Raw genomic sequence first — 13,921 nt, 5'->3', positions numbered from 1 at the left:
TTAGCCCTCGGGGGATGGTTCCTGTTTGGCCAAAAGGGGAATTAGAAGTGCTTTTAGAAGCTTCTGTTGATCTTAGTAAAAAAGGTGAGTTTTAGTTGTTAGGTTTTTTATAAGATATACAATTATATATATTTAAATATTAACTTAAGGCTTTGCTTTTCTGTATTACAAAGTTATTCTAAATTTGTAATCTGTTTGTAATTGCTAATCTATCTGATAAGTCTTATTTTATACACATTCATGTATATGCCCTCTTACTGGAAAGGAAGGTGCAGAGAGCCCTGTGAGAATATGTGCACCTTTTAAATTTTTATGCAGAAATTCATAAATTTTTTATGTTTCTATAGAGAAAATATTGTTTCATCAAATTCCAAAGGGATAATTATCCAAAAGTTAGAAAAGCATGGGTGTAAGACTTCATCCATATTTGTTGACTTACATGTAAGGCCTTTGAAAAGTGTTAATTTGCAAATAATTTCTGAAAAAATCATTTAAACTTGCCATTTTGAATTATTTTTAACGAAAATTACTATTTCACTAATATGTATGTGTTTCATTAGAGAAAAATTTTTTTATCTTTTCAGAAGTTAACAAATGGTGTGAAAGATAAGGTTTTTTAAAAAATGATAAGCAAAAGAGGTATAGAAAATGTAGTATTTTTACTGTAACCCACAAATAAAAGAAGTGTATTTGAATGAGTCATGTTTTGACAAATTTGTCTAATCCTGAGTATAATAGAATTACAGTATGTTAGCCAACAGTTGTTTTTGGGTTTTTTTTTTGTACCGGGGATTGAACTTGGGTCCTTGCTCTTGCACAGCAGGCGGCAAAACCACTGAGCAAAATCCCCGTCAAAACAGGTGATTTTTTAAAAAATGAGATTCTTTATATTTTAAGACTCCAAAAACTAAAAAAAAACAAAAAACCTCGTTCTTCACATTTTCTTATCTGTGTTATATAACAAAGACTTGCAGTAGATTAACTGTCAGTGTCACTAAACAGATTTTTTTGTGTGCCTTCTGAAATCTGTTTCTTAGGTTTCATGGCAAGAAAAATGTTATCTTAACAATAATGATATTAATCATTTAAAGATACATTCTTTACTATTGATCTTGATAACAGTGACCTATGAAAATGTTTTATCAAATTAGAATGTTTTACACTATTAAATTTTTGCTGATTTGTGATATATTATTTAAAACTGCAAATATCAAGGATTTATGTGCTAGGAATGTCTCAGACCTAACAGTACAAAATGAATACAAACTATACATGATATTTAATAGCATTAACACACAACTGATGTATATCATTGTAGGGATATTTCCTCCCTTGGTTTTTTTCAGGGATTATAGTTACTGTGAGACAAATTTGGTCTTCCTTCCTCTCTCCCTTCCTTCCTGTGTTACTCAGGGCTTTTATACTGAGTTAGGCCTTCAGCCCCGTTATTATGATTTATTTTGAGACTGGGTCTCACTAACTTGCCTCAGCTGGACTCAGACTCAGAAATCCTCCCTACTCACCCTCCTTACTGCTACGATTATAGGTGTTGTCACCATGCCTGGTTTGGACTTGACATTTTTTTGAAAAAGAAAGTTCAGGATTTAAATAACATCCTGATGTGTTCATGATCAAAGTGAAAGCCAGGCTTGGTGGTGTACCCTTGTAATCCCAGCACTCAGGAAACTGAGGCAGTAGGATTGTCACAAGTCTTAGATCAGGCTGGGGAAACATAGTGACTTCAAGGTCAGCCAGAACTACATAGTAAAACTGTCTCAAAGAACCAAGAAATGAAAACATATAATCAAAACAAAAATATACCTTATTGGGCAGAATGAATACCTTTTGAGACTTTTTTAAAGTAGCAAGTTTTGAGAGAAAGCATTTGGGTGTTTGCTTCTTTGAATTAGATTAAATTAGAAAGAAACATAGAAAGGAGTAATCTTTTAAATTTGGAGACACGGGTAAATTGCCAACATAGTCTGGTTTTGAAAATTGTTAATAGAATTTTGAAATAAAATACTTTAAAAATACTTTGAAATAGGTTTATTTCTGAATAACATGAAGTTAATTATATTCTGAAGTTTTTCCATTTTTTTAACAATGTTTGATTTTGATTTTGTACAATTTACTATCTCTCAAATTGAATACATGTATTTCATGCTTTTTTCTTTTTTTGCTTTTTCTTAATGAATTTTATTTTATTTTATCTCATCACCCCTCCAGCCACTTTGCCTCCCTGTGCACAAAAAGCTGATTTCGATTTTTTCTTTGTTTTCACTTTTTTTCTTCTCCCTTCCTTTCTCTTTTTCTCCTCCTCCCTTGTTCCCTTTCCCATTTGAACATTTTCTTCCCACTTCCCAATACCTACTATACATTTTAGTCCTTACTTCCACTATCAGTTTCTCACACCAGAGAAACAGTGCAGTATTTAAACATGAGTGTCTGATTTCTTTCACTTAAAAGAGTGTGGTCTCAAGGTCTGTCCATTTAGCTATAAATGTCTGAAGCTCATCCTTCTTTATGGCAGAGTAGAATTGATTAAATAAAACAACTACATCTTCCTTATCCGTTTGTCAGTTAATGAGCATTTGGGTTGTTTCCAAGATTTAGCTATTACAAACTGTGCTACTGTAAACATGGATGTCCATATATCTCTGATAGGATGCTTTTAATTGCAGGAAGATACCAAGAAGGGGAATGTCTGGGTCAAATGCCACCTCTTCTAGCCTAAGTTCTTTGAGGAATCCCCATACTGATTTCCACAGTGGTTGCACCAAGAGTGGAGAAGGGTTCCTTTCCGCCACAGCCCGATGAACATCTATTGTTGGTTGATTTCTTGATAGCAGCCGTTCTTTTTGGAGTGAGGTGGAATCTCAGCGTTATTTCAATTTGCATTTCATGATGACCAGTGATGTTGAACATTTTTCATATATTTATCTGCCATTTCTACTTCTTTGTCTGAGAAATGTCTTTTCATTTCAGATGCCCATTTTTGGATTGTGTCTTTAAATTTAGGGGGTCTGATTTTTTTTTTATTATTATTAAGTTCTTTTTATATTCTGGATAATGGTCCTTTATCTGATGAAAAGCTGATAAAACTTTTTTCCCACACTACGGGTTGTCTCTTCACTCTGTTGTTGGCTTCTTTTGCTGTGCCAAAGCTTTTTTTTTGCTGCTGGGGATTGAACACAATCCTTCCGCTTACGCAGCAGGCAGAAAAACCACTGAGCCAAATTCCTGGCCCACCAAACCTTTTCAGTAAGATGAGATCCCACTTGTTGATTCTTTGTAGTATTTCCTGTGCAGTCTGGGTTTTGATCATGAAGTCTTTGCCTACTCCTGTGTCCTGAAGTGTTCTCTCAATTGCTCTTCCGGCAGATTTAGTGTTTCCATTTTAATGTTTAGATCTTTGATCCGTGGTGAAAGTTACGGGTCTAGTTTTAATCTTACAGCTTGTGGAAATCCAGTTTTTCTATCACCATTTATTAAAAAGGCTTCCTTTCTTCCAGTGAAGGTGTTTGACTTCTTTGTCAAAGATTAGGTGGCTGAGTGTGTTTGGTGTTGTTTCTGCATCTTCTGATCTGTTCCATTGATTCTCAGGTCTGTTCTTTGCCAGTACCATACAGTTGTGATCACAGTAGCTTTGTAGTGAAATTTAAAGTCTGGATTGTGCTATCCCTGGCCTTGCCTTTGTTGCCCAGAATTGCCTTTGCTATTCTAGGCCCCTTCTAGTTCCAAATGAATTTTAGGATTGTTTTTTCTGATTCTGTGAGATTTTCTGCTGGAGGTTTGATCAGGATTGCATTAAATCTGTTTTAACAGTTTTGGAAGTATGGCCATTTTCACTGTATTTGTTCTTCCTATGCAAAAACAAGGGATATCTTTCCATTTCCTGGTATCTTCTTCAATATCCTTTTGCAGAGTACTGTAGTTTTCCATGTAGAGATCTTTTACTTCCTTCATTAGATCAATTCCTAAGTATTTCATTTTTTTAGATGCTATTGTGAAAGGGCTTGTTTCTCTCATTTCTCTGCCAGTGAGCCTGTTGTATGTGTACAGGAAGGCTATTGATTTTTGAACGTTGACATTGTGTCCAGCTACACCACTGAATTTGGTTATCCAATCTAGAAGTCTTTTGGTGGAGTTTTTGGAGTTTTCTATGTAGAGTATCGTGTCATCTGCAGATGGTGCTAATTTAACCTCTTCCTTTCCTATCCTTACTCCTTTTATTTATTTCTCTTGTCTAATTAATTGCCTGTATTGAACAAAAGTGGTGACAGTGGACATCCTCATCTTGTTCCTGATTTTACAGGGAAAGCTTTCAGTTTTTGTCCATTTAGTATGATCTTGGCTGTTACTTAGTCATAGATGACTTTGATCAGATTGAGACATAGACCGTCTATACCAGTTTTCTTAAGTTTTTTTATTTTTCGTGAGTGGGTGTTGGGCCTCGTCAAATACTTTCTCTGCATCTATTGAGAGGATCATATAGTTTTTGTGTTTGGCTCTGTTAATATAGTGTATTACATTTATTAATTTGTGTATGTTGAACCATCCTTGCATCTCTGGGATGAATCCAACTAGGTCACGGTGTTTAACTTTCTTGATGGTTTGCTGCTTTCTGTTTGCCAGTATCTGCTTGGAGCCTTTTGCATCTGTGTTCATTAGAGAGACTGGCCTGTAATTGTCCTTTTTGGTTGGCTCCTCTCTGGTTTTGGAATCAGGGTTATGCTTGCTTCTGGGAATGAATTTGAGAGTATTGGTTCTCGTTCAGTTTCTTTGAAGAGTTTGAGAAGTTGCAGCATTAGGTCTTCTCGAGGTTTCCTGAAGAATTCAGCAGTGAATCCATCAGGGCCAGGGCTTTTCTTTGTTGATAGTTTTTTAATTACACACTCAATTTCAATGGCTGATACTGGTTTATTAAGAATTTCTATATCTTCTAGATTGAGTTTTGGTAATTGTGTGTATCTAGGAATCTGTCCATTTCTTGTGTATTTTCCATCTTATTAGAAATACAAGTTCTCAAAGTAGGTATAAATGATCTTCTGCATTTTTGGCCGGGTCTGTTATGATATAATCCCTTTAATTCCTAATGGCATGGATTTGAATCTTTTCTCTCCCTTTTTTTGATAAGATCTGATAAGGGTTTGTCAATTTTATTTCATCTTTCAAAGAACCAGTTCTTCAAGTCATTGATTCTTTGTATTTTTTAAAATCTTCATTGCATTAATTTCTGCTCTAATTCTTTATAATTTCCTCTCTTGTACAAGCTTTTAGCTTGAGTTGCTCTTTTTCCAGAAGCCTGAGGTTCAGCATAAGGTGGTTTATTTATTCATTTGAGCCTCCGTTTTCCTGATATGGGTATTCACCACTATAGATTTCCCTTTTAGACTGCTTTCATTGCATCCCATAAGTTCCGATATGTTTTATTGTCATTATCATTTAATTGAAGAAACTGTCTGATTCCTTCTTTGATTTCCTCTGTGACCCATTGGTTGTAGAGGAGGGTGTTATTTAATTTCCATGTGTTTGTGAAGTTCTTGTGGTTTCTTTTGCCATTGATTTCCAGTTTCATTGCACCATGGCCTGACAATATGCATGAGATAATTTCAGTTCCTTTGCATTTACTGAAGCATGCTCTGTGAGCTGTTTTGGTCTGTCTTGGAGAACATCCCATGTGCAGCTGAGAAGAATGTGTATTCTTTTTTTTTTTTGTTACTGGGGAACGAACTCGGGTCCTTGCACTTGCACAGCAGGCGGCAGAACCACTGAGCTAAATTCCCGGCCCAAGAATGTTTATTCTGATGTGGGCTGGAACATTCTGCAGACATCTACTAAGTCTGTTTGTTCGAAAGTTTGGTTCAGTTCTGATATTTCAGTGTTGATTTTTTTTTTGTCTAGTTGATCTGTCTGTGTGTGGCAGTGAGGTATTGAGGTCCCCCATTGCAACTGTGGTAGTGCGTATATGATTTATCATGTCCATTAATACTTTTATATAGTTGGATGTGCTGCTGTTTGGTGCATGTGTGTGCGTGCGTGTGTGTGCGCACACACATATAAATAAGATTTTTATCTCTGACTCTTGTATTGTTCCCTTTACAAGGATTTAGTAACCTTTGTCTCAATCAGTCTTGGCTTGTAATCCACTTTGTCTGCAAATAGAATAGCTGCCCCTGCTTTTTTTCCGGTTTCCTGTTGCATGGAATATTGTTTTCCATGCCTTGGCTTTCCATCTGTGAAGTTGTTTTTTGTTTATTTGTTTTTTTGTCCTGGGGTTTCAGACTCAGAACCTTGCACTTGCAAGCCAGGTGGTGGAACCACTGAACTAAATCCCCAGCCCTGTGAATTTGTTTTTTAATTAAACGTGGTTTTTGTATGCAGCATATTTTTGGATCTTGCTTTTTTATCCATTCTGCCAGTTTGTTCCTTTTGATTGTTGAATTGATACCATAAACATTCATGGTTATAACTGATACGTGTTGACTTATCTCTGTTGTGTTATTTTCATACTGGCTTTCTGTTTTCCTTTACTGTGTAATTTCTTGCCTTGCATGGTGGGTTCATTATGTTGAGGTTCATTGATTTGTAATCCTTATTGTCACTTTCTTGAATGTCCTTCAAAACTCTTTGGAGTGTTCATTTGGTCATCATGAATTTCTTCAGGTGTTCTTTTATTTGGTACCCGGGATCGAACTCGGGACTTTGTACTTGCAGGGCAGGCACTGGAACCATTGAGCTAAATCCCCGGCCTCTTCAGGTGTTCTGTGTCATGGAAGTATCTTATTTCTCCATCAGTTTTGAAGGATAGTTTTGTTGGGTACATCAGTGTGGTTTGAAGGTTTTATTTCCTTTAGGGAAATACTTCATTCCAAGCTCTCCTTGTGATTTGAGAGTTGGTATTAAGTTTGCTGTGATTTTGATGGGATTTCCTTTATTAGTGATTTTTTTCTTTTCTGTAACCGCTTTTAATATTTTATCCTTGTGTTGAATTTCTGGAATCTTCACTGTTATATCCCTTGGGGAAGATTTCTCTTTTTTTTTTCCATTAAGTTTATTGGTACATTTTAGGTATAAAATACAGTTACATTCACCATTGGGATATTGTACTACATGAGTATCTTGGTTCTTATTTTTTTCCCCATTCCCCTGCCCTCCCTTCACCCCCTCTACCCTTCCCTATTTGCAAAGAGTTTGTTTCCATTTTTTTCCTTTTCTCATATTTTTTCTTTTCTCTTTTTTCCTTTCCTCTACCCCTCCCACTTCCCCTGCTCTTTTAGACCTTTCTTCATATTACACAATATCACTTACACATTTTTAAAATTACAATATCAAGATCTAGGAGACTTTACCACAGATTTTACAGAATTTAAAAGGATATGGAAAGCATATTAACAGAAATCTTTTTTTAAATAAATTTGACAACTTCTAAGAAGTACCTTGGAAGACAAATTAATGAAACTTAACCCTGGAGGAAATAAAAAGTTGAATGCCACCTATTAAAGAAAGTATATTCCTAGCTTGAAAACCTACTTGTATGACAACAGCAGACTCATAAACATTTTAACTGATAAATTATATCAAACAATTAAAACAGAAAAAAGAAGGAACACTTCTCCCCTCATTTTAGGAACTCAACATTGTGCTAATCCTAAAACTGGCTAAAGATAATAGAGGAAAAAGTATGAACATAGATAGAAATTTGTTTAACAAAACAAACTACTGGAAATCAGATCTGGCAGGATGTAGATGGTTTTGTTATAGGAATGGCAGTGTTAGTTCACCATTGGAAGATCCACCCACAAAAGTCATCATTTAAACAGAGGAAAGGAAAAAACCAAATGGTCCTGTCACTAGTTGTAGAAAAAATATTGGACTAAATTCTACAGCTGTTCATGGTGCAAGCTATCAGGAGCCTAGAAGTGGAACAGAATCTTCTCAACAGATTAAACACATGTCCTCCATACTTCCAGTGAGAATGTCTTATATGAATGGAGAAGATACAATGTTTTCTCCTTAAGGTAGGGAATAAGGGCAGATATGCTTACTCTTTCTCTGTCCATTAAACTTTGAAACCTAGGCCCAACCAAAATAGTCTGGCAATAAAATGACACAATTAGGATAGGATTGGCAAGGTAGAAGTAAAATCTTTATATGTAGATGAAATGATCATCTACAGAGAAAATACTAAGAAATCTCTAGGAACCCCTGGAACTTGTATTTGAATTTAGCAGGATTAGAAAACACAGGGTATGTATAAAAATTCAGGTCTGTGTATACATGCTATAAATGAAGAATTGGATATTGAAATTTAAAAGTTATGTAGGAGTAGAAGGACCTAGAAAATTTTAATAAAAAGATAAAAAACAGTGTTGGAAGACATTTAGTACCTAATTTTAGGACTTCTTCTAAAGCTACAGTAATCAAGGCAGTGTTCGTGTTAGGAAAGACGGATAGATCATTTGAATAAAACTGAGAATCTATAAATAGAACCACACATATATGTTCCACTGAATTTTGAAAGATTATTTAACATTGGCATTTTATAGCATATAAATTCAATTCAAGAGTCAAGGAAGAAGACAGTGTTTTCAGCAAACGTCACTAGAACACCTGGTATCCGTATATAAAAAATTAACCTCTACCTTTTATTTCCATACATGAAAATAACTTCAAGGGATCTGTGAACCTAAATATGAAAGCCTAAAAGTATAAAATTTTAAGAAGAAATTATGAGGGAAAATGTTTATGAATTCAGGGTAGGCAAGAATTACCTAGGATACAAAAAACATGATGTATAAAAAAAAGTTGATAAATGAGATTCCATCAAAATTTAGAACTTTAAATGACATCATTAAAATGAAAAGTTGTCCTTATACAGACCATATAATCTATGACCAGAATATATAAAGAACTCTTACAGCTCATTAATAGACAGCCCAATTAAAAAGTAGACATAAGAAGATGATAAATAGCCAGTACTGCACAGGGAAAGGTGTGCAACTCTAGAATCAGAAAAATACTAATCAATACAATAACAAGATTGAATTATACACTCCTTAAGGAGATGAAGTTAAACATTTTTAAAGCCTTGTCATGGCTTTTTCTTTTTGTTGGATTCTCCCCCTTTGCGTTTAATTTGTCAAGCCCAGTGGATTCATTCTGCTGGGTTTCCTGGGTTTGTGATCCTCACTGTCTTTTCCTAGGGTATTGTCTAAAATTTTTTGGAGTGCAGGTTTTGTATTCATGAAGTTCCTGAGGTGCATGCTCTTTATCATGAAAGTATCTTATTTCTCCATCATTTTGAAAGATAGTTTTGCAGGGTATATCAATCTGGGTTGGAGGCTGTTTTCCTTTAGGGCTTGAAATACGTCACTCCAAGCTCTTCTTGCCTTGAGGCTTTGCATTGAGAATCTGTGTGGTTCTCATGGGCTTTCTTCCTTTGTATGTGATTTGTTTCTTTTCTCTCACTGCTTGTAGAATTTTGTTCTTCTGTTGGATTTCTGGAATCCTAACTATTACATGCTTTTATGTAGATTTGTTTTTGATGAAGGCTATTTGGAGTCCTATATGCCTCACTTATCTGTATGTCAAGTTCTTTTCCCCTCGGAAAGTTTTCTCCCATCACTTCTGTGAACAGTTTTTTTCTGTCATCTGCACACTCTCCTGCTTCTTCATTGACTCCAATCAGTCTTGTTATTCTTCTTTGCATCGTCTAGCAGCTGCTGGCTTGATTTCTCATGTTCCCTTTCAATTTTAAAGCAGTTTTTCTTTTCCTAGTCACTAATTGTAGTCTTTTCTTCTATATCTGAAATTCTATCCTCACATTGGTTCATTCTGCTGCGCAGACTTTTGATGGAGTTTTTAATGTCCTGGAAATCTGTTTTATGGATTCCATTTGTTTCCTATGTTGGGATTCCATCATGTTCCTCAGATCCTCTGTTTTTTCATCTGTGTCCTCTCTAGATTTGTTAATTATGTCTTGCACTATGAACACAATCTTTGCTTTTATCTGAGTAATTATTTCTGATTTTATTTTTCTCAAATCCTCTTTTGTTGCCAGATCAGATAGTCCAGGTGGTTGAGTATCAGAGTGTTCCATCTCGTTTCCCTTTGGGGTTGTTGTAGGTGATCCAGAAGTCTGTTTTTGAGGCTTGTTTATGTGTCTTATCATTTCCAGGGCGTGGGGGTGGGGTGCTCACCTTCTCTGCCCTAGGAGCATGGGATGGCAGTGGGGGAGCTTCTTTCCAGGTGCTTGGACTGGCTCAGCTTCTCTCAGAAGATTTCTTTTTAATCGTGCCTAATTGGGGTCCTAGGTGCCTCACTCGTATGTCAAATTTTTCTGCTATTATTTCTGAGAACAGGTTTTTTATGTAATTTGTGCTAGCTCCTGCTTATTCATGGACTCCTATCAATCTTATGTTATTCTTCTTTGCACCATCTAGCACCTGCTGGATTGATTTCTCATGGTCCCTTACTTTTTTTTTTGAGTACAGGAGATCAAACTTGGGTCCTTGCACTTGCACAGCAGTTGGCAAAACCACTGAGCTAAATCCCCTTACTATTTTTGAGAAATCTTTTTTGGATTGCTAGCTACAATTCTGTCTTCTGTATCTGATATCCTGTCTTCCCATTGTCATGTTCTGCTGTATGTACATTCAATAGTTTTCAATCTCCTGGCTGTTTTCATCTGTTTCATGGATTCTGGTTTTTTTCTTATGCTGGGCATTCATTGTTTCCATCATGTTGCTGAGCTCCTCTTTTATTTTTGTTTTTGATTTTTTACTCTGTGTCTCATTCTGGTCACCAGCTCTGTAGTTATCTGGGAAAATACATCTGCTCTGATTTTTTTCTAGAGCCCCGTTTGCTTTGTTACTTTTGCTATTCCTATTTCAGAGAGTCTGGGTGGGTTAATTTCAGACTGTTCCTCTTCATTGCCCATGGGATTGCCTTTAGTGAACTGAAGGTCTGTTGGGGTTGTATCTTGTTTAAGTGTCTTCTCATTTCCCTCCCTCTCTCCCTCCCCCTCTTTTTCTTTCTTCCTTTTTTAAGTTTGTTTTCTGAGTTTATGCCTGTAAATTGCTCATGGCTTATTGCCAGTATTCAGAATCTAGGAAATGACTACTTCTCAGATGCATCCTCCAGGTGTAGCTAGATTTTTAGTTCCTACCTCTTCAGTTTACTGGGCCTGAGAAGTTTCTGCCTTCTTGGCCCAACTACTAGTTCTTTGATACTGGCCTGGAGAGGTTTTTTTTTTAAGACCCTTAGGCACTCTCAGTCTTGATAATACCAGGAGGAACAACAGATTACCTCAATTATGTTACTTTGGCTAAAATAGTAAAGTCAACAACAACAGTAGCATTAAATACACCCTAGGAAGTGACAGATTGTAGGCCTTAATATGGCATTTTTACTCTTAGGGGAGAAGATTTAAAAGGTGTTAAGGGTTTAAAAAACAAAATGTGAAGAGGTAAGATGCAAACTGGAGGACAGACTTCAGGAAACTGGTAAAAAAGACAGGTGGTAAAGAGAAATGGAAAAAATAAGTACAACAGAACAACATAAGATGAAAAGGCCAAGAACGTTCAGTTCGATGTGTATCTGCTGTCACTGTGTGGCAATGTGGCCAAACGAGAGTCCAGTGCCAAATTAATCCCAGCCAGCTGCCCCTTTACTTCCTCTGAAGTTCAGGCTGGTTTCTGGCTATGAGGCTGGAACTGGGTTCTTTTGAGTCTACCACAGTCTTTGTGTCTCGAGTCACCTTGAACTCTGCACCCTGACCCCCTACTACCTTGAATTTGACCCTTGCGCTGAGGCACCAGAAGCCATTAAATGGAGTCTGCCTACAGATGTTCTGAATTCCAAACTTGGTAGGCCTCTTTCCAGTTTTACTACCAGCCAGTCACCCGCTGCTGGATGCGGTCTAAACACAGTTAACTCACCACCTGCTGCAGTCCAGTTCATCCATTGCTCTCCTCCACTGGTGTGTTTCTCTGTGAAGGCCTCTGGGGTCATCAATAGTCACAGTACATCTGCAGTTTGGGCCTGCCATTCCCTCTTAGAGAGTCCAGGCTCTGGGAGGCAGCACAGCTTGTTACTGCTTCCCTCCTCTTCATTGAAGTCTCTCCTCAGATCCTTCGTAGGTCTTGGGGACCCACTTCCCTCCTCCTTCTTTTCACTGCTACATTCAAGTGTGAAGACACCAAATCTCAGAAATACTTTCTCTGCTTCTCACCACTCTCCTGTTTTCTCAGAAGTCCTCTGTAGTACCTTATGCTTTATTTTGAAATCCGTATTTTTCCCACCTGTGCGTGTGTGTGTGTGTGTGTGTGTGTGTGTATGTGTGTGTGTGTATTGTTACTCATAATAGTTTTTAGCAGTTTGTTTAATAATGTAATTGGGTAGCTTATGTTTAATAAACTGTAATTGTTTTTCCTTATTGGGCTTATTTTAATTTTTTTAAATCTTTCCTTAGGTCTTGATGTTAAGAGTGAAGCATGCCAGCGTTTTTTTCGAGATGGTCTAACAGTATCTTTCACTAAAATCCTTTTGGATGAGGCAGTTAGTGGATGGAAGTTTGAAATTCATGTGAGTCTTACAAATGATTTTTAGCCTTCAGATTTAATTGGTGATTCCTATACATTGTCTGCTGATATGCAGAACCAAATTGAAAGTAGCATAGTCTGTTAAAGTGAACATTAGATTTTGAGTTATGAAAGCCTGATTTAACTGTTATGTGGAATTTCAAGTGCCATATAACCTTACACATAGTACAAAACATTTCATCAAATATATGGTATTGTTAATTATAACAGTCAACCTGTGTTTTGTCCATTTGAAAGAAAAATCTTTTAAAGTGGGGACTTTAATAGTAGACTACTAGTCCAACTAGGATACGAAGTATGTAATTTTAGTGGAAGTGTAAGATACCATGCAGAAATGTCAAGGAATCCTGACACTTTGTAGAAGGAAAAAAAATTCTTCCTAGACATTTACGCCATAAACCAATAATCATACATTTGTTGTATAAATTCAACTACAATTTTAATACCAAAGTGACTGGCAAAAGGAAAACAGGTGCTCATGTGTTACCTTTTATGTATGACAAAAATAAAGCAAATCCCATTGAGTTTAAGACACCTCTGTGTTGGAGAGAGATTATAGTAAAATGTATTCTTTTGTGTTACTGTAATTGCATCAGATCTTCCATCTTTATAAAGCTTAATCAAAAAATATGAAGCAGTTTGAAGTGGGGACGCTTTCATATATTCTAGAAAACTAAAGCAAGAGTTGAAGGCCAGCCTCAACAACTGAGAAGGACTCTGTCTCACAAAGTAAAAAAGCTGGAGATGTAGCCCAGTGTAAGGCCCTGTGTTCAGTCCTTTGTACTGCACCAAAAAAGGGGAGGAGAGGGAGGCAAATAAATGTATATTTTTGAAGTATACTTGGACATTTTCCAAGACCATGGCCTATATATATAGATACCAGTGACTTCTGAATTGATGTGACTTTCTGGTATAGAAATAAGAATTTTGAAAATGATGCGTGATTTTGAATTGAGGCTTACATTGCACATTTCTTTGGTTGTGAATAATTGGCATAACTTTAAATGTTTGGCTTTTATAATTACTTCCTCAAGAAAATAAATTCTAGATAGAAGAAGTGGTATTGGATATATCCTGTGAACATGAAGTACTTACAGGCAATGTATGGTCCTTGTTTCATTTGTAATCTTAAATTAACTTTCAGATTAGTTGAAAAATTATGAAGTGAAGTAAATATTAATTTGTCTTCACATGATATTCATTTGCTAATAGTATTGTGAATTATGCAAATCAGATGACCAGAAGGTGAAGAAAAAAGGTTAAGATGAATGGAATATTTTTGTGTTTCATATTGCAGCTTTCTTATTATAAATCTT

General features: G+C 36.1%; 1 protein-coding gene across 16 annotated transcripts in view; it reads left to right on the top strand.

Moving 5' to 3' along the window:
• LOC147828444 (ubiquitin carboxyl-terminal hydrolase 9X-like) overlaps window positions 1–13,921 on the top strand; it is a 154,082-nt gene that overhangs the window by 25,605 nt on the left and 114,556 nt on the right. For all 16 annotated transcript variants that reach the window (XM_087209920.1, XM_087209930.1, XM_087209929.1 and 13 more), the window contains 2 exons: window positions 5–84; window positions 12,476–12,588. In XM_087209920.1, coding sequence (XP_087066046.1) covers window positions 5–84; window positions 12,476–12,588 — 193 coding nt within the window. The remainder of the gene's footprint in view (window positions 1–4; window positions 85–12,475; window positions 12,589–13,921) is intronic.

This window comes from Heterocephalus glaber, unplaced genomic scaffold, assembly GCF_053883595.1.
Source record: "Heterocephalus glaber isolate CG9 unplaced genomic scaffold, H.glaber_assembly_v1.0 deba00001072, whole genome shotgun sequence".
In the NCBI taxonomy this organism is placed as follows: Eukaryota; Metazoa; Chordata; class Mammalia; order Rodentia; family Bathyergidae; genus Heterocephalus; species Heterocephalus glaber.
The sequence above is the reverse complement of the archived record's forward strand: the minus strand, read 5'-3'. Positions and strand labels throughout refer to the sequence as shown.